This window comes from Mastigoproctus giganteus, chromosome 1, assembly GCF_048544385.1.
Source record: "Mastigoproctus giganteus isolate SK-2022 chromosome 1, ASM4854438v1, whole genome shotgun sequence".
Taxonomy (NCBI): domain Eukaryota; kingdom Metazoa; phylum Arthropoda; class Arachnida; order Uropygi; family Thelyphonidae; genus Mastigoproctus; species Mastigoproctus giganteus.
Window position 1 is genome coordinate 120784337 of NC_143575.1, and position 27173 is coordinate 120811509.

The 27173-nt window shown below is 39.8% G+C and overlaps 1 protein-coding gene across 2 annotated transcripts in view; it reads left to right on the forward strand.

Moving 5' to 3' along the window:
• Window positions 1-27173, forward strand: part of Atg3 (Autophagy-related protein 3) — a 423862-nt gene that overhangs the window by 384405 nt on the left and 12284 nt on the right. For both annotated transcript variants that reach the window (XM_090381993.1, XM_090382001.1), the window contains one exon: window positions 18740-18867. In XM_090381993.1, the coding sequence (XP_090238119.1) occupies window positions 18740-18867 (128 nt within the window). The remainder of the gene's footprint in view (window positions 1-18739; window positions 18868-27173) is intronic.

Below are 27173 nucleotides of genomic sequence, written 5' to 3' on the forward strand. Positions count from 1 at the left end.
GTATTTGGTGGTCATGGGCCCAGTCTAATCAAGAAGCATGTGCTACGCACTGCTGCTCCTGCCCACCTGGCTAGGGAGGTGCCGTAGTAATCAGAATGATCAAAAGAACTTTTATGAGTTTAGTAAATTCGCCAAGTATTTCAGCTCGATTTCTGAGATAAATTTCAGCAAGTTGGTGTGAAAAGCCTAGTAGCTTCCAAGATTAATTTCTTGAATGCTTCCCATTTAGAATTTCCTGTTGGTAAAGTCATCAGTTGGTCCCACTGTAGTCACCCTTTATCCGTTATGGTAGTTAAATCCTTAGGCAAATTCCACATCAGTGCAATGTGATCACTGCCATATAGTGGGTCCCAGTGGCGGCTCATGACTGATGTTTGGAGGTGCTGCATCTTAAAATTACATTAAATTACCTTGGTTATAAGACATGTAGACATACACAGTAATAATAATAAGCAAGTTAAAAATACTACAAAACATTAACTAGACATTTACCATTAACAGACTTGAACTTTTATTTAAAAACAAAATTCATTCTTCGGTTTGTATTTGTTGAAAATATATTAATAACTTTTTCATTCAAGTTTGGTGCACTGTTGACCAAGCTTTTCTCTATTGAAAGCATTGCTTGAGCATTTAGTCTTTCCTAATTCATAGTGCCCCTTAAAAATAATTTTTTTAATTCTTTTTAATGTCAAATGGCTCTGAAATAGTCATCAGAATGGTCAAAAGAACTTTTATGAGTTTTGTAAGTTCACCAAGAACTTCAGCTAGATTATTTTCTGAGATAAATTTAGCAAGTCAGTTAATTTGCAATAATTGTGTAGATCATGTCTGCTATAGAAAACTTGCAATTCCGTAATAAGTTTTTCTCTTTCAATCATGGGATATGGCTCAATAGTCGTGGCACCTCCGTAGCCAGGTGGGTGGGAGCAGCAGTACGTAGCACCCGTTTCTTGATTAGACCGGGGTTCAAGCCCATGACCACCAAATACGGAGGATGCGGAAAGGTCATGGAATAACCACCACCACATATCCCCGGAGCAATATGGCCTTAGTTGCTAATGCTCCTAAAAGCCAAATAACAAATAACAATAGTCTCCTGTACCTATTCCATGGGCATTTTCATATGAAAAATAACAAAGTTCTCCTTGTTAAACAATTTAGCAGCAATTAATTGCTTTGGAAAAGAATCTCTCACCTGTGTACCTGTGTCAATGCTTATATAGTCGCATATTTCCTTCACTTCAATCATGAGTGTTTTTGAAGGATTTTCACAGTACATTGAATTCCTGATTTTTAGAATGGCATTCTTAACGTTTCCTATATATTCATGTATTTTAACTGCCTCAATTTCTTCAGATTGCATTTGATTATGAATAACTTCCATGTGAGGCATTATCTGATGGAAAAGTTCTAACCAGAATTTGAATTTTTCATTACTCAAGATATGCAAAATTCCAGTTGCTTCTGAAATCATCTTATCTGCATTTGCTGTCACTTGTAGTTCCTCCATGCACTTTTTTAAGTATGCATGCTGTTCACATTGCATATATTGAAGTTGCATCTTGTAAGGGAAGGTTGAGAAACACGGCTGTACATATGCTTTTTGAGGACAGAGAGACACTGTGGTGATCGAGAAAAATGTTGGTATCGACATGAGGTTTGAAAAGAATATTCTTTAATCGCAGGTACTACTTGCTGCATTTCTCATCATCAGATTCAGTTGGTGTGCATAGCAGTGAATAAAATGTGCATTTTTGTGCATTTTATTCACTGTAGTGAATAAAACTTCCCCTTTCTTGCATTTCATCACACTTGCACCATCAAATGTCTGAGAAACCAGTTTTTGAGTATTTCCTTTGAGGATTATGTCTAACTATCTAGAATGAACTTTGATATTCCATCTTCTGTTTGGTTTTCCGGAGTGAAAAACCCCAAAAAAGCACAGTTCATATCTCAGAACATTTACCATTTATATATGTTCTGAAACATCTGTTTGTCATCAGTGCCTGGAGGAACTACGAGTGAAGCTTCTTTAATTTCTCTTTTTATTTCATCCCGGCATATTTGCAGCAAACAGTCAAGAATATCACTTTGAATAGTTTTTTAAATGCTGCATTACTTTCTAAATGGTTCTTTAAATTGGAATCTAATGTACAGGCGAAATTTATTAAACTTCTGAATACTCCTGGATTTTTAGAATCGTCTTTTTCATCATGTCCACGTAAAGGAATTTCAAACTGTCCATAAAATTTAATGCAGTCTATTATTTTAGATAATACCTCACGATTCTTGGCGACTTTTCTGTTATGTTTGCAGATCAAAAGTCTGTAGGCCTCATTAAGCTGTTCTTTAAATATTTATGCTTCCTAAAAGCAATAGTGAAATCACATTATCAATATGTTTCTTCGAACTCTGTTTATGTTTGTAAAGCCACTTTTTTGTCCATGTTAAGTCATCTCCGAACAGTAAACGTGGAAAACAAAACAATGCATTTCTGTTGCATTGGTAGTATTCAGTTTTAAAACTGCGAATATAAGTTGCTGAAATTTATTCACTGTCATGGGATTTACTTCATGGTGAAGCATGGAGAGCCACGATCGGATCAAATTTCACAAAATCGTGTGTCGTAGAAATAATGTTTTACTTACACATCACCTTATAATATAACTTCAACTTACCAAGTTCAAGCTCAATTTGCAATTAGCTATAATCACATCATTACACTGTTGAATGTTGACTTAACACTGATATTATTTAGTTACTTAATGGGAATGCAGTCAAATAACAAAAAGACACCAATATTGTGGCTACACACCCATCATGGTCAACGATGAAATCTGCACTGCACACTTTACAGTGACTTTGATTCGTTTCCCCTATAAAAAATGTATATTGGCAAGCTGCCATTGGCAACCAACTACCAGATATTCACTGGAATTCAAAATGTGTCACTGCCTGGTGCACAGTGCTACGTTTATTTAAACTTCAAAGTTGGAAACAATTTTGTGTTTCTATTTGTTTATTATTGAGGATGTGCATACTATATGTGGGTCCTGGGAGCCAATATGGCGGCCTAAGTGTCCGGACACGTTTTATCGCGCTCCTGATTTTTAATGGAATTTAGTAGTTTAAAATGTGCATATAGTTCAAAAAAGTGTTCAAGCTGAAAGAACTTAATCGGAGGATTCCCTAGGTGAGACTATTTTTATATTCTACTGGGAATTTAGTAAACTACCAGCGTTTTTATCTGTGTCCTTTGTTGCCAGACCTACAATGGTCACCATGTGGCTGGCGGAAAGGCCATAGAGAGGCCACTGATATAAAGCGTCGGTAGTTTGCACTTGACTGGGGAGGTTCCCAAACCGTGTTAAAACCGAGCAGGAAGTTTGCTCCACCAAACTGTGCTGGTAACTGCTATATGTTATATTATGTGTGTATTAACTGCTTTATGTGTACATTAAACCAGAAGCAATGAATTCAGTGACTCCCCCCCCCCTTGCCATAAACTCTGCCTGTTTGACTGTGAACTAATGGCACTATCGCCTCCGGCGCCCCAGGAAGCCCCTATGAGAAGTAATCCTCCTCTTCTGGGAGCATTTTCACACTAAGCTATTTCCCCCCCCCCTAGTGACCGAAGGGGATAGCACAAAACTTCAATAACCACCTGTGTGCCTTCAAATTCAACCACAGATTTGTGGAGGACATCGTCCGACAGCATTTTCAGTGCCCTACCAGATCATCCCAACATACGCCCGATAAATCGAACTGTCCCGGTTATCCGGTATTCGCTAAATGGAAGGGAAAACAGAAAAAATTATGGAATCCTTGATGCAGTCACAAAGTGACCACCTCGACATTATTGACGAGACAGAAGATATGGAGGTCACCCGATCAGGGACCTCTCAAGCCAAGCGAAAAAATAAGCGAGTGACCCGCTCCCAGACCGAGTCTAGAGAGCAGCCCGACCACACAGAATCTCAAAGGGAAACAAACAACGATGACAAACAACAGGAACCACCCCTGAACTACACTCTTCCAGAGGGCTCCGTCTATGAGAAAACATTAATTTTAAAAACGGCCCTTGAAAATATATTCAAAGAGAACCCTAACAGGATCTCTTCCGGACTGAGGTCTCAAATTGTGACAATATTTCACAAAATGGAGACACTTCTCCACGGTACATACTTAGAAAGTGAGAGAATATCTGCACGGCTACAAACCTATATGGAATGTGGGACAAACAAAATGCCACAGCGCGCCCCCACATATGCCCAAGCACTGAGGAATATACCAAACGAGGCAGAGAAAACAAAGTGGAAATCCAACAAAAGAAAGTATTATTGAAAACCCCGAACATCATCATACTGAGACCCACTGGAGAAGACAGACCCTCCAGTGAACAAATAAAGCAAAAAGTCATAAACAATCTCAAAGAGGACTTCGAAGACACTAGGATAAAGTCTATCCGGAAAACAAGAAGGCCTGGTATCGTAATTGAGACGGAAAGCAAGGAGGAAGCCTAGGGGATAATAACGAACTCCAAGCTAAATACCCTGGGACTCATGGCAGAGACCCCAAAAAAGAAAGGCCCATCAATAGTTATTTTCAACGTGGACCAAAATCTACAACCACAACAACTCACGGAAGAAATATATAGAAGAAACCTAAAAAGCCACCTACCGAATCAAGAAGGGGCTACACTGCTGACCCCAAAATACAGAACCCAGTCCAAAACATATGGAGGATATAACTGGACAGTTGAGATGACTCCGCCTGCCTGGCAGGTCCTAAAAAACCAAAACAGGATTTTTGTCGAGTGGAGCTGTCTCCGTTTTAGAGAGCATGTGGCTTTACCGACGTGCTTTAGATGTTGCAAATATGGCCACACCACTTACACCTGTGCCCAAAAGGAACCAACCTGCGGCCACTGCTCAGAGAGGGGACATGATTTTAAGACCTGCCCCAACAAAACTAAGGAACCCATCTGCACCAATTGCAAAAGCCTCAGAATGGATCACAACCACTCCATCCAAGACTCAAACTTGTCCCACTTACCTCAAGGTAAAAGGCACCTACCAACAAAGAATTGATTATGGGAATACAACATACAAAATACAATTGCGGCGTACTAAAGATACACCAACGGTACGACTCCAAGCAGATGAGGATAATGCCGACATTATCATAATCCTAGAACCGTATACCAATCGCAAACAAGTATGGGGATACCTGCTCAATTATAAAATTGTTCAAAGCAATGAAGACACCCCCTGGGCAGCAGTACTAGTAAGAAATCCAGAGATAACCGTTACAAAGATACCACAACTTTGCACGCCCTGGGCAGCCTGTGCCCGTATAATATGCTCCATAGGCAGCTACTACATAATAGCCCTCTACTGCAGGTCTGGAGTAGAAATCGACTTTGCCACAACATATCTACAATCAGTACAGACAACCCTGGCAGGACATAAAATCTTGATTGGAGCGGATGTTAACTGCCGATCACCTGTCTGGCACAGAGCCAAACCGGACCGCAGGGGAACCTCAAACGGACGGAAACTAGAAGACTTCCTAGCAAATTCAATATTTACAGTCATAAACCAGCCGTTCTGCCTCCCAACGTATTGTAACATGCTATGGGAAGAAATGATCGACATAACTTTAATGTCCAGAAATACAGATACAAACGTAACCCACTGGACTGTACAAAACGCGTGGACTACGTCTGACCACCGAACCATCACTTACAGCGTACAAAGGAATCAGGCTAGAACAGTCGCCACTAAATACCTGTCAAACAGATTCGCAATCGGGAAAGCAAATTCGGACGCCTACTGCAATTTCTTATCCACCCAAGGGAAACAGTACATGGAGGACTTGGACAGACGGGAGATCGAAGGTGAAAGGATAGACCCCAGCCAGTACGCACAAGATATAACCTGCATAATCACCAATGCAGCGGAAGCGTCCGTGAAAAGAAAAACTCCGATGACGGTAGCAATGCCATGGTGGACCCCGGAGCTGCAAAGAATGAGAAGACAAGTACAGGATAAAAGAAAGCAGTACCAAAGGGCACAAAGAACATGGCCCCAGGCGGAAGTCGCGGAACTGAGACAACAATATAGACAGATCCGAAACTTTTATACAGAAACTATTAAGAAAAACAAGAAAACATCCTGGGAACGACTTGTCCAAGTAACAGGAAATACTGAACCCTGGGGAGTGGTGTATAAAATCACCACAAACAAAGTCATCACTTCCCCAGAGGCAAAGTGATGACCGCAACAAAGACGGCACAAGGAACACTCACTGCAACATGGCAGGACTCAATAAAGAACATACTCAGCAATCTAATCCAAGATCCACCAGGCATACTAACAGAGGACCAGAAAGCCATCTGGCAAGCAAACGAAGAATACGAGACCCAACAACTAGAACCCCCTTTCACAGCTAACGAACTACAAGAAGCGGTATCACAAACCAGGAACAAAAAGTGCCCTGGCCCCGATCTTATCGAGCCGGAAATGGTCAAGAAAGCAGCGGCGGTTATGTCGGACCTCCTGCTCCGACCGTACAACACCTGTATCAAAGAGGGCCAGTTCCCCACCAGCTGGAAGACGGCCAATCTAAAACTGATCATCAAAAATCGAAACAGACACCAAGAAAATCCCAATTCATGTAGACCCCATAGCCTTATTTTCGACACTAAGCAAGCTTTACGAAAGATTATTATATAAAAGGATCCACAACCACTATAATGAGGCAAACCCGAATTCACCCAAGCAATACAGCTTCAAATCGGGATCTTCGACCATAGATGCCGTCCAAGGCCTAATCACCAAAGCGATGCAGTGTACCAAGAAATATTTCCTTGTCATAGCCGTCGACTCTGGTGGCCAAGTGTCCTTTGCAGGCTCAGGGCAGCGAGAACACCAAGCAATTTATACAGGAGCATCAAAACTTATCTCTCGGACAGAAACGTCCAAGTAATAACGCCCTACAAGAAGTTGACCTGGCTGGTCCTGGGGCCGCTCCTGTGGAATATAGTGTTTGACGAGTTCCTCACCATGGACCTGGCGGAGGTGGAGGTCCAGGCCTTCGCAGACGACCTCGTACTGATGATCGCGGCAGATTCCAGACAGAACCTTGAAACGCTTGCAAACCAAGCCCTTGAAACCTTGCAGGACTGGGCAAAACTACACACCTTAACAATCTCGCCAATGAAGACGGACTCAGTACTGTTGAGAGGGAGGTTAAACCTTAGAAGACCGCCACAAATCAAGCTGGCAGGACAAACAATCAAACTGTCAATGCAAATTAATGCGTTGACAGTTTGACTGTCAACTGGGACTGATCATCGATCAGAACTTATCATTTAAACCGCACCTAATCTATCTAAAAGAGAAACTGCGGAAATACACAGCGCTCGTTGCCAGAGTTACACGCAGGGACTGGGGGCTAAACAGGAGAACCCTGTCCCTGTATTATAAAGCCATCTTCATCCCGATAATAACATATGGATCTCCCATGTGGTACAAGAAAGCAGGAACAGCAGTCAATAAAAGGATACTGGACACGATCCAACGAAACAGATTAACAATAACAAGAGCATGTAACACGGTTAGTACGAGTGCCCTACAGGTCCTTGCAGGGACCCTACCCTTGGATTTAGAGGTAACCCGCTGCGGACTTATGTATCTACTAGCCAAAGGAACCCAAACCACCTACAATGATCTTACCATTGACATCACCAATAACAGGAAAAACGAGAAACAAAAAATAGTGGACCACCTTGTACAAATTTGGCAGAGAAGATGGACAGACGTGGAAAAAGGAGCGGTAACAAAAAATTTATTCCCCAAGTAACCAAGCTGTATCCCAAGGCTCCCGCATGGCTGTACCCAGGCCTAAACACTACTTTTCTACTCACCGGCCACGGGCCTTTCAAGGCCAAATTAAATGCCATGGGCATAATCGAGGAATCACACTGTCTCTGCGGCGAACTAGAAACATGGCATCACGTTATGCATCAGTGTGAAATATATGAAGACATCAGATGTCAAATGATCACGAGAATTAAATACATCCCTAACACCCAGGAACACCATCTCCTGGACACACCAGAAGAATTTGCGGCCTTTAGTCGCTTTGCCCAGGACGTCTTCTCCAGAAGAAAATGACAAATAGCCATCCACCAAGGCCAACAGGAATAATGAAATCAAATATGGACACCAAGGAATACGAGAAACTAAGGATGGGGATATCAACCAATGATGATGACCAAAGAAAGAGGAACACAAGTATGCGGCTTGCCCCATGAGTGACAGTGAAGAGAAACAGATCCCCACGTCAATGCAAATAACAAAAAACACTTTATTTTATTTTCTTGATGACCATTGGAATATGCCACCCAAAGTTTTTTTTTTTTTTTTTTTTTTTTTTTTAGTCCTAGCCGCCGAAATCTCAGGAAACTAAGCGGCAGGACCTGCCAGAGTAAACTAAGTCCTACAGAGTTCCTGGCCTGCCTCCACGGGGCATAACTGGGGCAACGTTGGATCCCAACAGGGTTCCAGCGGCTAAATGGCCAGAAGAACAACGGTACACAACATTACACGGTCCAAGATCCATACACTTTTAAATCTCTGACATTTACAGTGTACTGTAATACACCACAACGTAAACTACGCGGAGATGGTGGGAACCCCTGGTGCCGCTTGACCCTAAAAACACTTACACTATATGTGGGTCCTGTTGATAAAAATATTCATTGCGTTGTATTGTTCTTCACAAAATTTAATTTAACTCCGTTCACTGTATATCTAGATTTAAATAGCTGGGATTGCTGCAGTGCCAACCCTGGTGGTTCCTTTATCTGTAAATTCTTAATGCATGAATAATCACTGCTGATAATCAGATCAATCTCTTGTTGCCTCTCGAACATGCTGCTGTAGAAAACAATCATCCAATAAATCCATAGAAGTCTTGCTAGTGTCCGAGTGACCAACTCACAAGGTTCAGTCAATATTTGGGAAGTTAAAATTCCCCATTATAAGACATTATGATTTCCTGGCCCACTCTATTTCTCTGTATAGTTCATTGTACTTATCAGAGTCATTAGGCCTATAACACACTCCTACTCTCAGTTTTGCCTTGCCAGAGTTATATCCCACCAAACTGATTCAACATTGCACTGTCCACCCATATCAACTGGCTGAACTTCCTCGAATTTTGTGTTTCTTAACTAATAGCATAACCCCCTCCACCTTCCTACCTGTCTATCCTCTGAAGTACAACATCAGGTGGGCGCCTCCGTAGCCAGGTGGGAAGGAGCAGCAGTGCGTAGCACACGCTTCTTGATTAGACCGGGGTTCGAGCCTGTCACCACCAAATGCGGAGGATGCGGAAAGGTCAGGGAATGACCACCGCATATCCTGGAGCAATATGGCCTTAGTTGCTAATGCTCCTAAAAACCAAAAAATAACAACATCAGGAACAATTGGAGTTGTTATATGGGGTTAAGTCATGCTCTGATGACAGTATTAACCTTCAGTCACTTGCTTAGCACTTGTGTAATCCCTTTTTTGTTTTCATTATAATTTTTAGCTTTTTTACTGAATTGAAAATAGTGATCTGTTAATTATGATTTTCCAAACCCGATTAAAAATAATTGGATAAAGATAAATGAGAAAAACCAATGGTGAAGAAAATTTTTATAATACTTTTTGGAATTTTCAAGGTCATTGATTCTCCAGATTGAAGCCCATCTGCTTTTGTGGCATCTTGCAGATCTAACCTGAACATTTGTATTTTTGTCAACTGGTCACATTTAGCTGGCAAATTTATAACTGTTTGGAAAGATCTGATGCCTTTGCTGACATCTCATAGAAGCCACATGGGAATGTGAGTTGCCTAGAACAGAGGTATATTTTTGATATAGCACAGATCTTGAAATGATTCTACTAAAGGAAGGATTATTCCTTCATTACAGAGGTCACTGTGGTGAATGTCATATGCCTTGGCTTGTGTTTGGTCTTTCAACCATGCATTTTATTACAAAGTATACTTTTAAATTAACTTAATTTAAACCATATTCAGCGTATTGTGATAATTTAATTTAGTTTTGTTTTGTTATCTTAATTTATCATGTTATTTTGGTTTAGATATTTTTAATTTTTAATTTTATTTAAAGTACTCACCAAGAAAAGTTAACCATAAGATGCCAAAAGATGTTTGTTGTGACTGATAGTGGAATTGCCAGCAGTGATTCTCCTGTCAGTTATGGTCTTTTGACTTGCACCCATTGCCACATGCATGCTGAGTTTTTGCCAGGTGATGGAGAATTATTTCTTTGTGCAAGATAAATTCAATTCAAAACTCAGCATGTTTTCAGGGTATAAACTCAATCATGCTCTGGAGCTAATTTATTCTGAGCAGTTGTCCAGTACTCATGTGTTTGGCTATGTCAGGCGATGTACTCCTGAATCTAATCCAAGAAATAGATCAACGAGTACAGAATGCCTTATGCTTGTATAAGCTTGCTTTCTCGTGTCATATGCTTCTACTCATACTAATATTTTCAAACAGCAGCTACAGAATTCTTATGAACTTCCCCAAGTCATATTGGTTAACTCAACAAAAGTAAACAGATTTGTTTGGTCTCCCATAATATCATTTTAAAAGATGTAATGAAAATAACAAGACTGTTGTGGAACATGGAACTCAAGTAGTAGATATGTTGATATTGCTAGTAATTAGCATTAGTAGAGGCATTTGATGCAAGAAAGTAAGCTTATGCAGCATCAGCCAAAAAAAAAAAAAAACCCACTTCCACTTCACCCCTCTGTTCGTTCAAAATACCTGTCCAGCTGAGCCTTAAACTTATTTAGGCTATCAACCTCCACCACAAGGGATGGAAGTCTGTTCCACCAACCAACCACCCGCTGGCTGAAGGCAAATTTCTGCACGTCTATCCTACATCTGTCTTTCCTCAATTTGAATTTATGCCCTCTCAGGTGATTTTTCTGAGCTAGAGGAAGAATCCCATCAGCATTGAGCATGCTTAAACCATTCAAGGCTTTATACACCTCTATCAGATCACCTCGCTGGTGCCTAGTCTCCAGACACTGTAATTTGCAAAACTTAAGCCTTTCTTCGTAAGAGCACCCCTTTGTTCCATTCACTAATCTTGTTGCCCTTCTCTGTACTCGTTCCAGCAGCTCTACATCCTTCTTGAAATGAGGCCTCCAGACCTGTATACAGTACTCTAGGTATGGCCTGACCATCGCCTTATACAATGGAATAATCACCTCCTTATCCCTGCTGGAAAAATTCCTGTATATCATTGACAATACTCCATGAGCTACTCTTGCAGCCCGTCTGCACTGTTCAGAGAACTTCATATCTGCCTGCACAACCACCCCCAAGTCCCTTTCATTCTCTACCACTGTCAGTGTAGTACCACAGAGTTGATACGTTGCTCTGGGGTTGCTGTTTCCCATGTGTAGTACTTTACATTTGTCAATGTTAAACTTCATTTGCCACCTCTCAGCCCATCTGCTCAACCTTTCCAGATCCTGTTGCAGCAGCATAGTGTCAGTAGTGTCCTTGACAACCCTGCCAACCTTTGTATCATCTGCAAACTTGGACATTAAGCCCAATATACCATCATCAATATCATTTATAAATACAGAAAACAATAATGGACCCAACACTGAGCACTGAGGGACTCCACTAATAACATCAGTCCACGATGAGCAGTGTCCATTGATTACCACTCTGTCTTCTCCCCCTCAACCACCTCTTTATCCATAGCAGCAATTTGCCTCCAATGTCACACTGCTCCAATTTGTGTAGCAGTCTTCCATGTGCAACATTATCAAAAGCCTTTCTAAGATCCAAGTATATAATATCCAAGTTATTCCCTGCATCCAGTTCTTTTGTGACTGCATCATAGTATCCAATCAAGTTGGTTAGGCAAGACCTCCCTTTAACAAAACCATGCTGTGTCTGAGCTATAACTGAAGTCTTGTCTAAATGATCCTGCAGTGCTTCTTTAACCAGTGCCTCCATTAATTTTCCTGGAACAGAAGTTAAGCTCACAGGTCTATAATTACTTGTGTCAGCCTTTGATCCTCCTTTGTGAATTGGGGTCACATTTGCACATTTCCAGTCTATGGGTACCTCCCCTGAGTCCAAGGAAGCTCTCATAATTATGGCTAAGGGTTTGCTTACTTCCTTTGCTGCCTCCTTTAATATAACTGGATAGATCCCATCCACCCCGGGTGCCTTTCTTGTGTTTATCTTCAACAGTTTCTCCTCCACTTTACTCCCAGTTATTTCAAGATTCTGTAGCTTACTGCCAGAGTTTAATACACCTCTGGCATTCCCCTCGCTGAATAACGCCTCATGTGTGAATGTCGATGCAAAATATTCATTTAGTTTGTTAGCTACCTGAGCAGGATCATCAACACTTGACCCATCAATATCAAGTGGACCAATCTGATTCATCCCCTTCCTTCTAGAGTTTACATAAGTAAAGAACTCTTTGCTGTTTTTCTTTGCATCCCTTGCCAAGGATTTCTCGTAATCTGCCTTTGCCTGCCTAACCTCCTTTGTAACTTGGTTGCATATCAACTTGTATCTATCATAGGCTTCTGTGTCATGTGTTAATTTGTATGTATCCCATGCATTTTTCTTCTCTGCCATATGCCTCATTAGTTCATCTGACATCCATTTTGGCCTAAACCTTGAACAATATTTCTTAGTTGGTATGTAAAGCCTAGTAGCTTCCAAGATAAGTTCTTTGAATGCTTCCCATTTTGAATTTGCTGTTGGTAACATCATCAGTTGGTCCCACTGTACAGAATTTAAATACTGTCTCAGTCCATCGTAGTCGCCTTTACGGAAGCAATAACCCTTCCCTTTACCCCTAATGGTAGTTACCTCTTTCAGTAAATCCCACTTCAGCACACTGTGATCACTGCCACCTAGTGGTTCATTAATCTGCAGATTCTTAATGCATGAAGAATCACTGCTGATAATCAAATCAAGAGTATTACTCCCTCTAGTTGCCTCCCGAACATGCTGATGTAGAAAACAATCATCCAATAAATCCACAAAAGTCCTGCTAGTGTGTGAGTAACCAGCCCCCAAATTCCAGTCAATATCTGGGAAATTACAATCTCCCATTATAAGACACTCTGATTTACTGGCCCACTCTCTTTCCCTGTACAGTTCCTTATTATACTCATCAGAGTCATTTGGCCTATAGCACACTCCTACTCTCAATTTTGATCTCCCAATGTTTATGTCACACCAAACTGACTCCACACTGCACTGTCCAGCGATGTCGACTGGCTTCACTTCCTTGGTTTTTATGTGTTTCTTAACTAATAGCATAACCCCTCCTCCCTTCCTATCCTGTCTATCCTTTCTGTAGACGTTGTACTCCCCAAATTGCAGTTCTGCATCCCTTATATCTGTGTGACACCACGTCTCTGATATCCCAACAATATCTGCCTTCGATGTTTTGAGCAATACCTCAAATTCATTAAATTTATTTACTAAACTCCTAGCATTGGTGTACACGCAAGTATACCTGCACCTGTTTCTATTCTTAGCTACCCTAACACAACCCATGTGTTTACTTGTACCGCAATGGCTCCCAGCAGTCTCTGAAATACCATGCATCTTGTTTTTCAGGCTTCTGCTCATTCTAATAGAAGCAGTGCAAGAATCTCTTTCACCTCTGCCAGTGGCTACTGTCAATCTATTGGTCTTTGTCTCCTCCCCCAAGCTAGCAGTTTTCCGACCCACCTAACACTGCCTCGATAGCATCAGCAAATATTCTTGCACCCTTTCTATTTAAGTGTATCCCATCCCTGTAGAAGCAATCTCTCCTGTTAACAAGTACAGTCCAGGCTGAAAAAAATTCTACCCCTTGAGCCTTGCACAATCTTTCCAGGGCCGAATTGATCAACAAGGCTCTCATCATATACTCCCTCCTATCGTGTCTGGGCAGAATTGCAGACACTTTCAAATTCAACCCTAATTCTCGGCTTTTGTTCAGCAGTGACCTGTACTTGTTAAGTAATTCTGCCGGTCTCCTACTCTTAATATTATTAGTAATGGCAGAAGTGTAAGAATTGTGAGTAACCAGTGTGCTCTACCACACTGGTTACTCATAATTGAGCAATTGATATGTTCAATATAGCAGTACAACACTATTCATGTGGGTGTTTTAACATGTACTTGGTAAAGCCCATTTTAAAGTCATATTTTGGCTATGTATATAAAGTGCTTAGCATCATAATACACAGCCATTTCTGAATAAACAGAAAATTTTTAAGGTGGTATCGTTTTAGGTTATATCTCATATTGTGAATGCCTTCACAACGAGTTGCCATGATATTGCACTACTTCGAGTAAGTAACGCTTCGAATAAATAACCTAAAACGATACCACCTTAAAAATTTTCTGTTTATTCAGAAATGGCTGTGTATTATGATGCTAAGCACTTTATATACATAGTCTAAATTTGTTCGCAGCTTGAGGCTCTAGCCCTAAATGCGCCTTAGTCTAAATACATCATACACCATCAGGCATCTCTCATATTGTGGAGTTATACTTCATAACTGTTTTTGCCATCATTGCACCACTTGGGTACCTACCCACTCACTGACGAAGGGCCAGATAGCCCTGAAACAGTGCTGTCTGGGTGGTGGTACCTATCTGAGAATAAGTAACACTAGTCTTCTCCTTAGGGGAAGCGTTACTTATTCGAAGTAGTGCAATATCATGGCAACTCGTTGTGAAGGCATTCACAATATGAGATATAACCTAAAACGATACCACCTTAAAAATTTTCTGTTTATTCAGAAATGGCTGTGTATTATGATGCTAAGCACTTTATATACATAGTCTAAATTTGTTCGCAGCTTGAGGCTCTAGCCCTAAATGCGCCTTAGTCTAAGTCATATTTTTTAACATAAATTTGAGCATAAAAATATTTTACCATTTGACGTGTTTTTTTAATTTTTGATTAATACCTCAGAAATAAAGATTTGTGACCATGTTTGTAGGAACTATTTTTTCTTATTTTTAGCTGTAAAATATGCTACTACATTTGTTCTGTGCAGTTTTAAAGCACCCTATATAAAATCCTTTATAGCAATTTATTTAGATAGTTTATTACTGTTACTCTAACCAATTTATTTACTTATATTATAGCAATTGTAGTGATTTTTTAAAATTAATTCTTGAATTCGGTTATTTTGAGGCCTTTTTTTTATATATATAACTTCATTTGGCACCCATGTCCAGGGCCACTTTCGCCATACGCACATTACACCTCTGCTAAAAACAATTCTGCAAGTAGCAACTGATTAAAAATCAGCTTTTTTGGAATTTTTAATTTCATTGGAAAATTTAAAAAAAAAAAAAAAAAAAAAAAATCTTCTAAACAAAAGAGGATCTATATCTGGTAAAGAACATGACTAATTTTTATGAATAAGAAATTTTTCTGCAGTGTAGAATATATTTTGATTTTTTTTTTGTTTGTTTGGTTAATTCATCATAATTGGTACCTGGATTAGGATTTGTTTATTTATTTATTTTTTTTTTTGTTCCAACTGTTAACTGATTAATAATTTTATTTGAATCAAAAATAACATTAAAGATCTTTTTGTGCACTGTTTCATGAAATAATTTTAGCAATCCTAATATTAGATTGTCTCAGAAATGCCAATCAGTGAAAATTGCCTGTGGAGTAGTTAAAACCACCTAGTTCTAGAAATCTTCCAATTTTTTCTCTTCCGGGTACATTTTGTCCTGGTGTATTTCTCCTTCAGGGTGCATTTTTACCTTGAATTTTGATCCCTGAATATCTGTCACTTAAAGCGAGAGGTCAAACAGGTCAGGAACAAGAAATCTGCTTTGTTCCATCATCCCAGCATATCTATCTTTACTAACCTCTTTATCTACATCTTACCTATTATGTAATAGGTTTTTTTAATCACCTTGATTGCTTCTAATTCAGATTGTCTTCTTTTATGCTAACGTTACTTAGATACCTAACTATTATGCCCTAGAAGCTGGGGCGACATTACCAACCATAACCTGTTGGCACTGTAGCCTGATCTATCTATAGCAGGCCCAGGCAAACTATGGCCCGCAGGCCGCATGCGGTCCGCCGCACATTTTTGTGCAGCCCGCGAGCTTTGATTGTATTTTCAAAAAAAGTTTACTTATTTTATGCCTTTTGTGACGCCTTTTTGAAAAATAAATTTGTATGTGTAATACATTATAGAATTTGTCGACTTGTAAATTGTTTTATCATCTCTGTATTGTTCAAATCGAAATGGAATTTGAAATTGTGCGTGAACCAGAGCGAGCCAACGGGCTTTTGTAACGGTACAATTTGCAATTATAAACTAACCGCGCGAAACTACAGTAACAGACAACCGGTGATGTTGACAACAACTTTGCTGCGGTGGTGGAGTAATAGGATAGGACTGCTGACTGGCTGCAGTTCCCATCTGTTTTCTCTGATGGTCATCCCACAGTTGGTTATCATCTTGGTGCCAGTAGTGATAAAAATAATAGTTACACCCTTTTAAAAATGAATAAAAAACGAAAAATTGAACAAAAGCATTGTGTCTTCAATGAAGAGTGGAACGCAAAATATTTTTTTGCTAACATAAATAATGAGACTATTTGTCTCATCTGCCAGGAGAGTGCCTCAGTTTTGAAAGGGTTCAATATTAAAAGACATTTCACTACTAAACATTCTGAATATGGTGTCAATTTAACTCCGGAAGCGAGAAAGAAAACTGCTGATGGATTGATTCAAAATTTATCTAGACAACAAAATGTGTTTACGCGGCTAACTAAGGAACAAGAAGCTACTGTAGAGGCAAGTTTTGTTATTTCTCATATAATTGCAAAAAGCAATGAGCCTTTTATGTGATGCAGACTATATTAAAGAATGTATGACTGAAGCTTGTGGAATTATATGTCCTGACATTAAACACAAATTTGAGAATATAAGTTTATCTTGGCGAACCATAGTAAGAAGAATTGAATGTATCGATACAAATTTGAATGAGCAATTATTATCAGTATTGGAATCCATAACATGGTACTCGATAGCTCTCAACGAAAGTAACAACCAAAAGAATACTGCGCAGTTATTAATTTTCATACGTGGATGTACCTCTAATTTTGAAATTATTGAAGAGCTTCTTTCAATGGAATCTCTTAAAGACCAAACAACGGGAGCTGATATATTTGAAAAAGTTGAAAAATGCTTAACAAGATATAATTTACAATGGAACAAAATGGTAAGCGTAACAACTGACGGAGCACCAACTTTGACAGGTAAAAATGTTGGAGCGTTAAAGAAAATTCAGGATAAAATTTGTGAAAATTATCCTGATTATAATTTAATTAGAAAACTATACTCGTTACAAGTATTATGTAAAAATGTGTTAAAAGTCGAACATGTTACATCTTGTATTATTAAACTAGTAAATTTGATACGATCGAGGGGGCCTGAAACACAGACAGTTTGTTAATTTTCTTCAAGATATTGAATCCGAGTACACAGATATTCCTTATCATAGCCAAATTCGATGGCTTAGCTTAGGAAAAGTTCTTCGGCGAGTATGGGATCTTAAAGATGACATCGTTCTATTTTTAAAACTGAAAAATATTATAGACTTTCCCAAATTAACTGATAACTGGATTTGTGATTTTGTGTTTACCCTGGACCTTGTGACACACTTAAATACTTTCAACACCGTGTTACAAGGGAAAAATTTATATGCCAATGATATGGTAAAAGGTTTGAATGGATTTCAATTAAAACTCCAGTTGTTCCTTCGACATTTATTGATTAACAAGGTAGACTGCTTTCCAACCGTGAAGTTGCTGAAGATTCCAGAAAATAAATTTGAAAAATATTGTGAAATTATCAACACGCTGAATGATGACTTTTCACAAAGATTTGGTGACTTCCGAAAAATTGAGACAAGTTTGGCAATGGTGCACGGCCCATTTTCAATTGAAATTGATAGTGCACCGAGTGAACTACATCTTCAGATTATAGATCTGCATTGTGATACTGATTTAAGGGAATTGCACCGTAGTGAGGAAATCTGTAAATTTTACAATACTCTTAATTCGGACAAATTCGACGAACTTATAACGATTTTGCCCGAAAAATGTTGGTTATTTTTGGATCAACCTACATATGTGAACAAACATTTTCCATCATGAATCTAAATAAAAATTCTTTACGATCGAGCATCACCGTTGAACATTTACAAGCAGTTTTAAGAATCTCAACTACAAAATTAACACCCGAAATTAAAAAAATGTTAAATGATATAAAACAGTTCCATTCATCTCATTAAATTCTTGGTTGTTAGAGAATAATTTTTTTATGTTTATTAATTTTTTTCTTCTTCATGATAACAAATAATATATATATAAAAATAGTATTTTACCTGCGGCCCGCCTTCTTTTTGAATTCCTATTGTGGCCCTTCAGCCCAAAAGTTTGCCCAGGCCTTTCTGATGATCTATAGGCTTCTAGAAATGTGAAGAGAACATAATATCACTATTTCTGCAATGTTGTAAACCACATTTTTGAGCTACCTTCTTTATTTCTAACTATTATTTTAATACACGTTTGTTTATTTATTTATTATTATTATTTTTTTTTTAATTTCTCTTAGAATCATCAGCCACTAACCATTGAAGAAATGTATGAAGATATTAGTCAAGATCATGCCAAAAAGACAGTTACAATGGAGACTCATCAACATATCTTGGGACCTCCAATGGCATCAGTACACCCTTGCAGGTATTAAGTGTTTCAGATATAATCCGTTTGAAGTGTTTGATAGTGAACGAAGTTTTTTGGTCATTTCTGATTAAGGAATACAAAATGGCTCAAAATGCAGCATGCAAGGGACAGGATACGGGGGGGAGTGCAAATAGGAGAAGTATGGGGTTTGTTTGTTTGTTATTTGGTTTTTAGGAGCATTAGCAACTAAGACCATATTGCTCCAGGGATATGCGGCGGTCATTCCCTGACCTTTCTGCATCCTCCGTATTTGGTGATCACGGGCTCAAACCCTGGTCTAATCAAGAAGCGTGTGCTACACACTGCTGCTCCTGCCCATCTGGCTACGGAGGTGCCAAGTAGGGGATAATATCATTTGTGAAAAATGAAAGATCATATCCTCAGTCTTATGCAGTCACTACAGCCAGTTGTACAGCACCAGTACAAAAGGAGGGACTTTAAAAATTCTTATTTAGTTGCAGCTGATGTTGATTAGTAATCAACATCGGCTGCAGCCACAAAAAAATTCCTATATGTACCCTCACTGCCCTTCCTGTTCACTAATGGCCATAGCCACCTGTTGAAACTCCGTAACCAAATGACATACCACCACAAAATTACTCCACACAACCAGTAAGTGGAATGCAATGTGCTACATCGGAAAAACTATGGATAGGATTTACAAATTCAATAGAAGAAGGTCATTAATATACAAGAGGAAAAGAGTGGGGGAAAGAACTGAACACCAAAACTGGGGGACACCAAAATTAGTGGAGAAGTTAGAAGACAGAGAGCCATCTACCATCACCCTCAGTGAGCGATCAGAGAGAAAACTGGATAACCAATTATAAAAAACAGTTTGCAAACCATAAGATGGAAGCTTGTTTAGAAGACCTTTATGCCAGACATGATCGAAAGCCTTTGAGATGTCAAGAGCAACTGTTTGTGTTTTACCAAACTTTTCCATAGTGATGAATGAAAAAGACCTGGGTATAATTGTACAGTCAGATAAGAAATTTTCTGAGCAGTGCAGACAGGAGTCCAGAGCAGCACATAGGGTTTTTTTCAATGATATACAGAAATTTTTCTAGCAGGTATATGAAGGTGATTATTCCTTTGTATAAGGCAATGGCCAGAACACACCTGAGTACTGCATACAGTTCAGGAGGCCTGATTTCAGGAAGGATGTAGGGCTACTGTAACAAGTACAGAAAGGGGCAAACAGATTTGTGAGGGGAACAAATGGGGTGCTCTTACCAAGAAAGGCTTAAGCTCTGCAAATTGCAGTGTCTGGAGAATAGGCACCTGCTAGGTGATCTGATTGAGGTATATAAGGCTTTGAATGGTTTGAGCCAGTATCAATGCCGATAGGATTTTTCTTCTTGCTCCGATTACGCACTTGAGGGTGCATAAATTCAAATTGAGGAAAGACAGTTGTGGAATAGATGTATGAAAATTTGCCTTTAGCCAGCAGGTGGTTGATTGCTGGAATAAACTTCCATCTGTTTGGGACAAATGAATTGGTGTAATGGGAAGCCTTTTTTTTTTTTATTTTAAATGGTTGATGCGGTATAAGCTAGCTTGCTTTCTGCATCATCACTATTAATACCAGTGCTAATAACTATCATATCTAAAAACTATCAAGAACATTTGAAGCTTTTTTCTGCCCATGGAAGCAGTTCTTATGCTAATTACACAACATTAATGGCACCCTATATGCTGTAATTTATGGCCAGTTTTTTGTTAAGATAATTCAGTATTATGGTTAAGAATATTCATAATTTTTTTCATTGTATATACACTGAAAGGACAGAATTCATGGAATACCTGGTTCCTGGGCAATGTGATGCCCAGGACGTTAACCTACTTTGAAAGAGGGATGATAGTGGGTGCCCGACGCATGGTCCACTCTGTTGCAGAGGTGGTACATAAATTGCACTCTCCCAGTTTTACAGCATCAAGAGTGTATAAGGAATACACCATTTCCAGAATAAAATCTCATCGTGGAGAAGGGTTATTATTATTAGCTATGTGGTGCAAGGAAGCCTGAGGCTTATGCTGCACCAGCCAAAAAAAAAAAAATCCTAAGTTACCCTGAAAGAGTGAGGAGAAGTAGTAGTAGTGGCATGTGATGCAAGAAAGCAAATGTATGAGCTTATGCAGCATCAGCCAAAAAAAATCACACCATTCCCTCCAAATGCCTGTCCAGTTCCTCCTTAAATTTATTTAACCTATCAACTTCCACAACGACAGATGGAAGTTTGTTCCAGCAATTAACCACCCGCTGGCTAAAGGAAAATTTCCACACATCTATTCTACATCTGTCCTTTCTTAATTTGAATTTATGCCCCCTTAGGTTCGTAATCTGAACAAGTGGAAGGATCCCATCAGAATTCAGCATGCTGAACCCATTCAAGGCCTTATACACCTCAATCAGATCACCGTGCAGGTGCCTAGTCTCCAGCCACTGCAATTTGCAGAACTTAAGCCTCTCTTGATAAGAGGATCCCTTCATTCCCCTCACCAATCTTGTTGCCCTTCTATGTACACGCTCAAGAAAATCTACATCCTTCTTAAAATGAGGCCTCCAGACCTGTACGCAGTACTCAAGGCGTGGCCTGACCATTGCCTTATACAGAGGGATAATCACCTCCTTTTCCCTGCTAGCAAAATTCCTATATATCATTGACAAAACCCCATGACCTGCCCTGGCAGCCTGTCTGCATTGCTCAGAAAACTTCATATCTGCCTGTACAATTACTCCCAGGTCTTTTTCATTTTCTACCACCTTAAGTGTAGTACCACACAGTTGGTACGTTTCTCTGGGGTTACTTCTACCCATATGCAGTACTTTGCATTTGTCAAGGTTAAACTTCAGTTGCCACTTCTTAGCCCATCTGCCCAAATTATCTAGATCCTGTTGCAGTAGCACACTGCCATTACTGTCATTAACAACCCTGCCAACCTTTGTATCATCTGCAAACTTCGACACTAAGCCTGATATACCTTCATCAATATCATTGATAAATACACAAAACAACAGGCCGACCGGGCTAGCCGAGTGGGTAAAGTACCTGCCCGGCAACCCAAAGGTCGCGGGTTCGATTCCCGCCTCAGGCTTGGATCAAAGTACAGTAATACCCCGAAGTTACGCGATAGGTGGGCCCGACGAAAATCGCGTAAGTCGAATTCGCGTAAGTCGGGTACAACTTTGCATATAAATACATATAAATTTTGCTTAATTGGGACCAAGGACTAACAAAAACACTAGTTTAGAAGAAAAATATTAATAAAATTGCAGTTCTTTATACATATTAATACAAAATATGTATTAAAAAAACAAATGACTTACGTAAAAAAAGTTATTTCGATGTCGATGGCTTCATAAAATCTAACAAATTCGTCTGACGACACAGCGCCTTCTTTTTTTCACGCAGAATTTCTTCGTAGCAAGCTAATAATTTTTTTATTCCTTGCTTTGTAGCTATAACGCGTTCTTCGTTGGAGTCTATGTTTTCTAAAATTTTTAAGCCCTTTACAATTGAGCCCTTTTCAATTTTCAACCTGTCAAGTTTGCAATTGTCATGTGCTTTTCGCCGTTGCTTCATTTAGGCCTGTAGCACGTGCAATATCACATGGTCCTTCATTTCGCTCAAAGCGTTTCACAATTTCATATTTTTTCTCTATCGACAGAGGCGGACTGGCCATAAGCCTTACCGGGACCACCCCGGTGGGCCAGTGTGATTTTGGCCATAGTATGAGGCCACTATAAATTTTCCCGGGTAAGAATTTTTGACCCAGTCCGCCTCTGTTTATCGATAATTGCTTTTCTTTTTCTCTCTGAATCTGCAGTGTCTTCACCAGGACGCTTCCTTTTCACACCTTTTAATTAAGTATTTTACTAATTTTTAGGGAATAAAGCACAATTACAAAATGAGGAGGCACGCTTGATACGCATAAACTAAGCTGCGCGCATGTAGCAACTGAATAAACAACACCATAAAGGCAGAGATACACTATTAACACCTCACATTTGTAGGGGTTACTACCATAAAACAATAAAAATCCAGTTGCGTTTCTGCTAGTGAAATCTGTTATAAACTGGTAGTAAACTCGATCTAATTGCATTTGCGATTATACCGATAGCTGGAATTGTGTTGGTTTTTACGTTATTATGGTGAAATGTGTTTCCCCTTCACTGATATAAAAAACATAAAAGCAGCAAAGTTGAATTTTGTTCATCTTTCGCTCTCAATCTCCGCCGTCGCACCGGATATCGATAACATATGAAAAACGACCTTGAAGATAGTGGGCGGCAGCGTTGCCAAACGAAAAAATCAAGAACCGCGTAACTCCGAGTTCGCGTAAGTCGGGGTAGCGTAAGTCGGGGTATTACTGTACTGCAAAGACCTTGGGAGGTGCAATATGGCCACAGAAGCCGATGCGCCAACAACTACCAAATCAAAAAAAAAAAAAAAAAACAACAGTGGACCCAACACCGAACCCTGTGTGACTCCACTAATAACATTAGTCCAAGAAGAGCAGTACCCATTGATTACCACCCTCTGTCTTCTCGCACTTAACCATCCTTTTATCCATTGTAGCAACTTACCCTTAATACCATTCTGCTCCAATTTGTACAATAGTCTTCCATGCGCAACAGTGTCAAAAGCTTTCCTGAAATCCAAATATATGATATCAAAATTATTTTTTGCATCCAGTTCATTTGTAACCACATCATAATATCCTATCAAATTTGTCAGACAAGACTTTCCCTTAACAAACCCATGCTGTGTCTGAATTATTGCTGCAGTCTTGTCTAGATGATCCTGCAATGCATCTTTAACCAGTGACTCCATTATTTTACCCGGAACAGAAGTTAAACTAACTGGTCTGTAATTACTCGTGTCACCCTTCGATCCCCCTTCGTGAATTGGGGATACATTTGCACATCTCCAGTCCATGGGAACCTCCCCTGAGTCCAAGGATGCTCTCATAATTATGGCCAAGGGTTTGCTTAGTTGCTTTGCCGCCTCCTTTAATATAACTGGATAGATCCCATCCACCCCAGGTGCTTTTCTTACGTTTAACTTCAACAGTTTCTCTTCCACTTTGCTCTCAGTTATTACAAAATCATTAAGTATCCTGCTACAATTTGATAACCTTCTGCCATTTTCAAACCTTAATAATTCCTCACGTGCGAATGTAGATGCAAAATACTCATTCAGTTTGTTTGCTATCTGAGCAGGATCATCAACAGTCGAACCATCGATGTCAAGTGGACCAATCAGATTCATCCCCTTCCTTTTAGAGTTTATATAAGTAAAGAAATCCTTGCTGTTTTTCTTAGCATCTTTTGCCAAGGATTTCTCGTAATCTGCCTTCACCTGCCGAACCTCCTTGGTGACCTGATTACAGACTAACTTATATCTGCCATAGGCTTCTGAGTTGCTTGATAATTTATATGTATCCCATGCATTTTTCTTCTCTGTTACGAGTCTCATTAGTTCATTTGACAACCATTTAGGCCTAAACCTTGAACAATATTTCTTAATAGGTATGAAACTTTTAGTAGCATCCACGATTAATTCCTTGAATGCTTCCCACTTAGAATTTACTGTTGGTAACATCGTCAGTTGATCCCACTGTACAGAATTTAAAAACTGTCGGAGACCACTGTACTCGCCTTTACGGAAGCAAAAACCCTTTCCTTTACCCCCGATGGTAATTAAATCTTTAAGTAAATCCCATGTCAGTACACTGATCACTGCCACCTAGTGGTTCTTTTATCTGCAAATTCCTAATACATGAATGATCACTGCTGATAACCAGATCAAGAGTATTACTTTCTCTGGTTGCCTCTCGAACATGCTGCTGCAGAAAACAATCATCCAATAAATCCACAAAAGTCTGACTAGTGTGTGAGTGCCCAACCCACAAGTTCCAGTCAATATCTGGAAAGTTAAAATCCCCCATTATAAGACATTCTGATTTACTAGCCCACTCTATTTCTCTGTACAATTGTTTATTGTACTCATTCGAGTCATTAGGCCTATAACACTCCTACTTTTATTTTTGCTTTCGCAGTGCTTATGTCACACCAAACTGACTCAACAGTGCACTGTTCATCTATATCAACTGGATGCACTTCTTTTGATTTTATGTTTTTCTTAATTAACAGCATAACACCTCCTCCCTTCCTATCCTGTCTATCCTTTCTGTACACATTGTACTCCCCAAATTCCAGTTCGGCATTCCTTATATCAGTGTGACACCATGTCTCTGATATCCCAACAATATCCGCCTTTGATGTCTTGACCAACACTTCAAATTCATCAAATTTATTTACTATACTTCTAGCATTGGTATACATGCAAATATACATGCACCTATTCTTATTCTGAATAACTCTAACACATCCCATATACCCACTTGTTTCACGATGACTGCCACCCATCCCTGAAACCACCAACACCCCTCGCTCCAGGGGTGTTGGTGGTTGATATCCAGCTCAGGATCCTGGGTGTGCCAAGCCCAAATTCACCAGATGTGAGCCCATGGGATTTGACATCAGGGTTGTGGATGAACGTGGCCATCGAGGTCTGCCTCACATTGTTTCAGCCAAACAGAGACTGACAGTGGTACAAATCCTGCCGACTTCAATAAGGGAGGTCCAGAAACCCTCCTCCAAGGTCACCAGGCGATCATTAACTGCAACTTGTTATGGGAGCTGCGAACCCACCAGAATCCCATTGCTAACACCATGACACAGGACTCTATGCCTGAACTGGGCGAAAGAACATTGGCAGTGAACCTTGGATGATTGGAAATGGGTCTTCTGGTCCAATGAGTCCCGTTTGCAGTTATTTTGAGCAGACTGGAGGGTGTGATCTGGTGGAAACCACATGAAACTATGCACTCATCGTGTCAATAAGGAACTGTTCGGGCAGGTGGGCAATTGGTAATTAGCATTAGCATTAGTAGAGGCATATGATGCAAGAAAGCAAGCTTATGCAGCATCAGCCAGAAAAAACACTTCCATTTCACCCCTCCGTTTGTTCGAAATACCTGTCCAGCTGAGCCTCAAATTTATTTAGGCTATCAACTTCCACAACAAGGGATGGAAGTCTGTTCCACCAACCAACTACCCGCTAGCTAAAGGCAAATTACCGCACATCTATCTTACATCTGTCTTTCCTCAATCTGAATTTATGCCCTCTCAGGTGTTTATTCTGAGCAAGAGAAAGAATCCCATCGGCATTTAGCATGCTCAACCCATTCAAGGCTTCATACACCTCTATCAGGTCACCTTGCCGGTGCCTAGTCTCCAGACACTGTAATTTGCAAAACTTAAACCTTTCTTCGTAAGAGCAACCCTTTGTTCCATTCACTAATCTTGTTGCCCTTCTCTGTACTCATTTCAGCAGCTCTACATCCTTCTTGAAATGAGGCCTCCAGGCCTGTATACAGTATACAAGGTGTGGCATGACTCCATTGCCTTATACAAAGGAATAATCACCTCCTTATCCCTGCTAGAAAAATTCCTCTATATCATTGACAAGACACCATGAGCTACTCTTGCAGCCTGTCTGCACTGCTCAGAAAACTTCATATCTGCCTGCACAATTATCCCCAGGTTCTTTTCATTCTCTACCACTGTCAGTGTAGTAGTACACAGCAGCTTTTCTTGAGGAGAAGACAACTAATTGCAGCAACATGATAACCCTCTACTAAATGAACCCAGGGACCCTGATGGTACTGGAACCAGGCAGCTAAACTTAACCAGCATTACCATCATTGATGTGAACTACTATACATTCTCCAAAATGTCACCCACCAAAGATAACTACCAAATAACTACCTTTGAATAGAGACAACCCACAAATTAAGACAATCTAAGAAAGACAAAAGGTTCTTATTCTTCTGGACTTGTCTCTCATGGATGTGACCAATAAGACAATCTCCTAGATAAAGACTGACAATGCCACCGGCATGCCATTGGATGTCAACTTCTTTTCTTGGCCAACTAGCATTCCGAACCATGTACCCTAACTTGGTTCACTTTAATACCCCCTCCCCTGGTAGGGAGAGGGAGGGGACGGGTTTCTGTCTCCTCCCCCTCCCTGCTACACCCTTTTTTTTCTCCTGGTGGGGCCAGTCTCCACTGACCTTTCTGGGGTTGCCTTCCCTATCATCCCCATATTTCTATCTGTCCCCCCCCTTCCTCAGTCTTCACCCCTACTCTAACTAAATATGCATTTTATTCTATTTTATTTTTATTTTATTATAATCTTTTTTTTTTTTTATTTATTTATTATTACTAT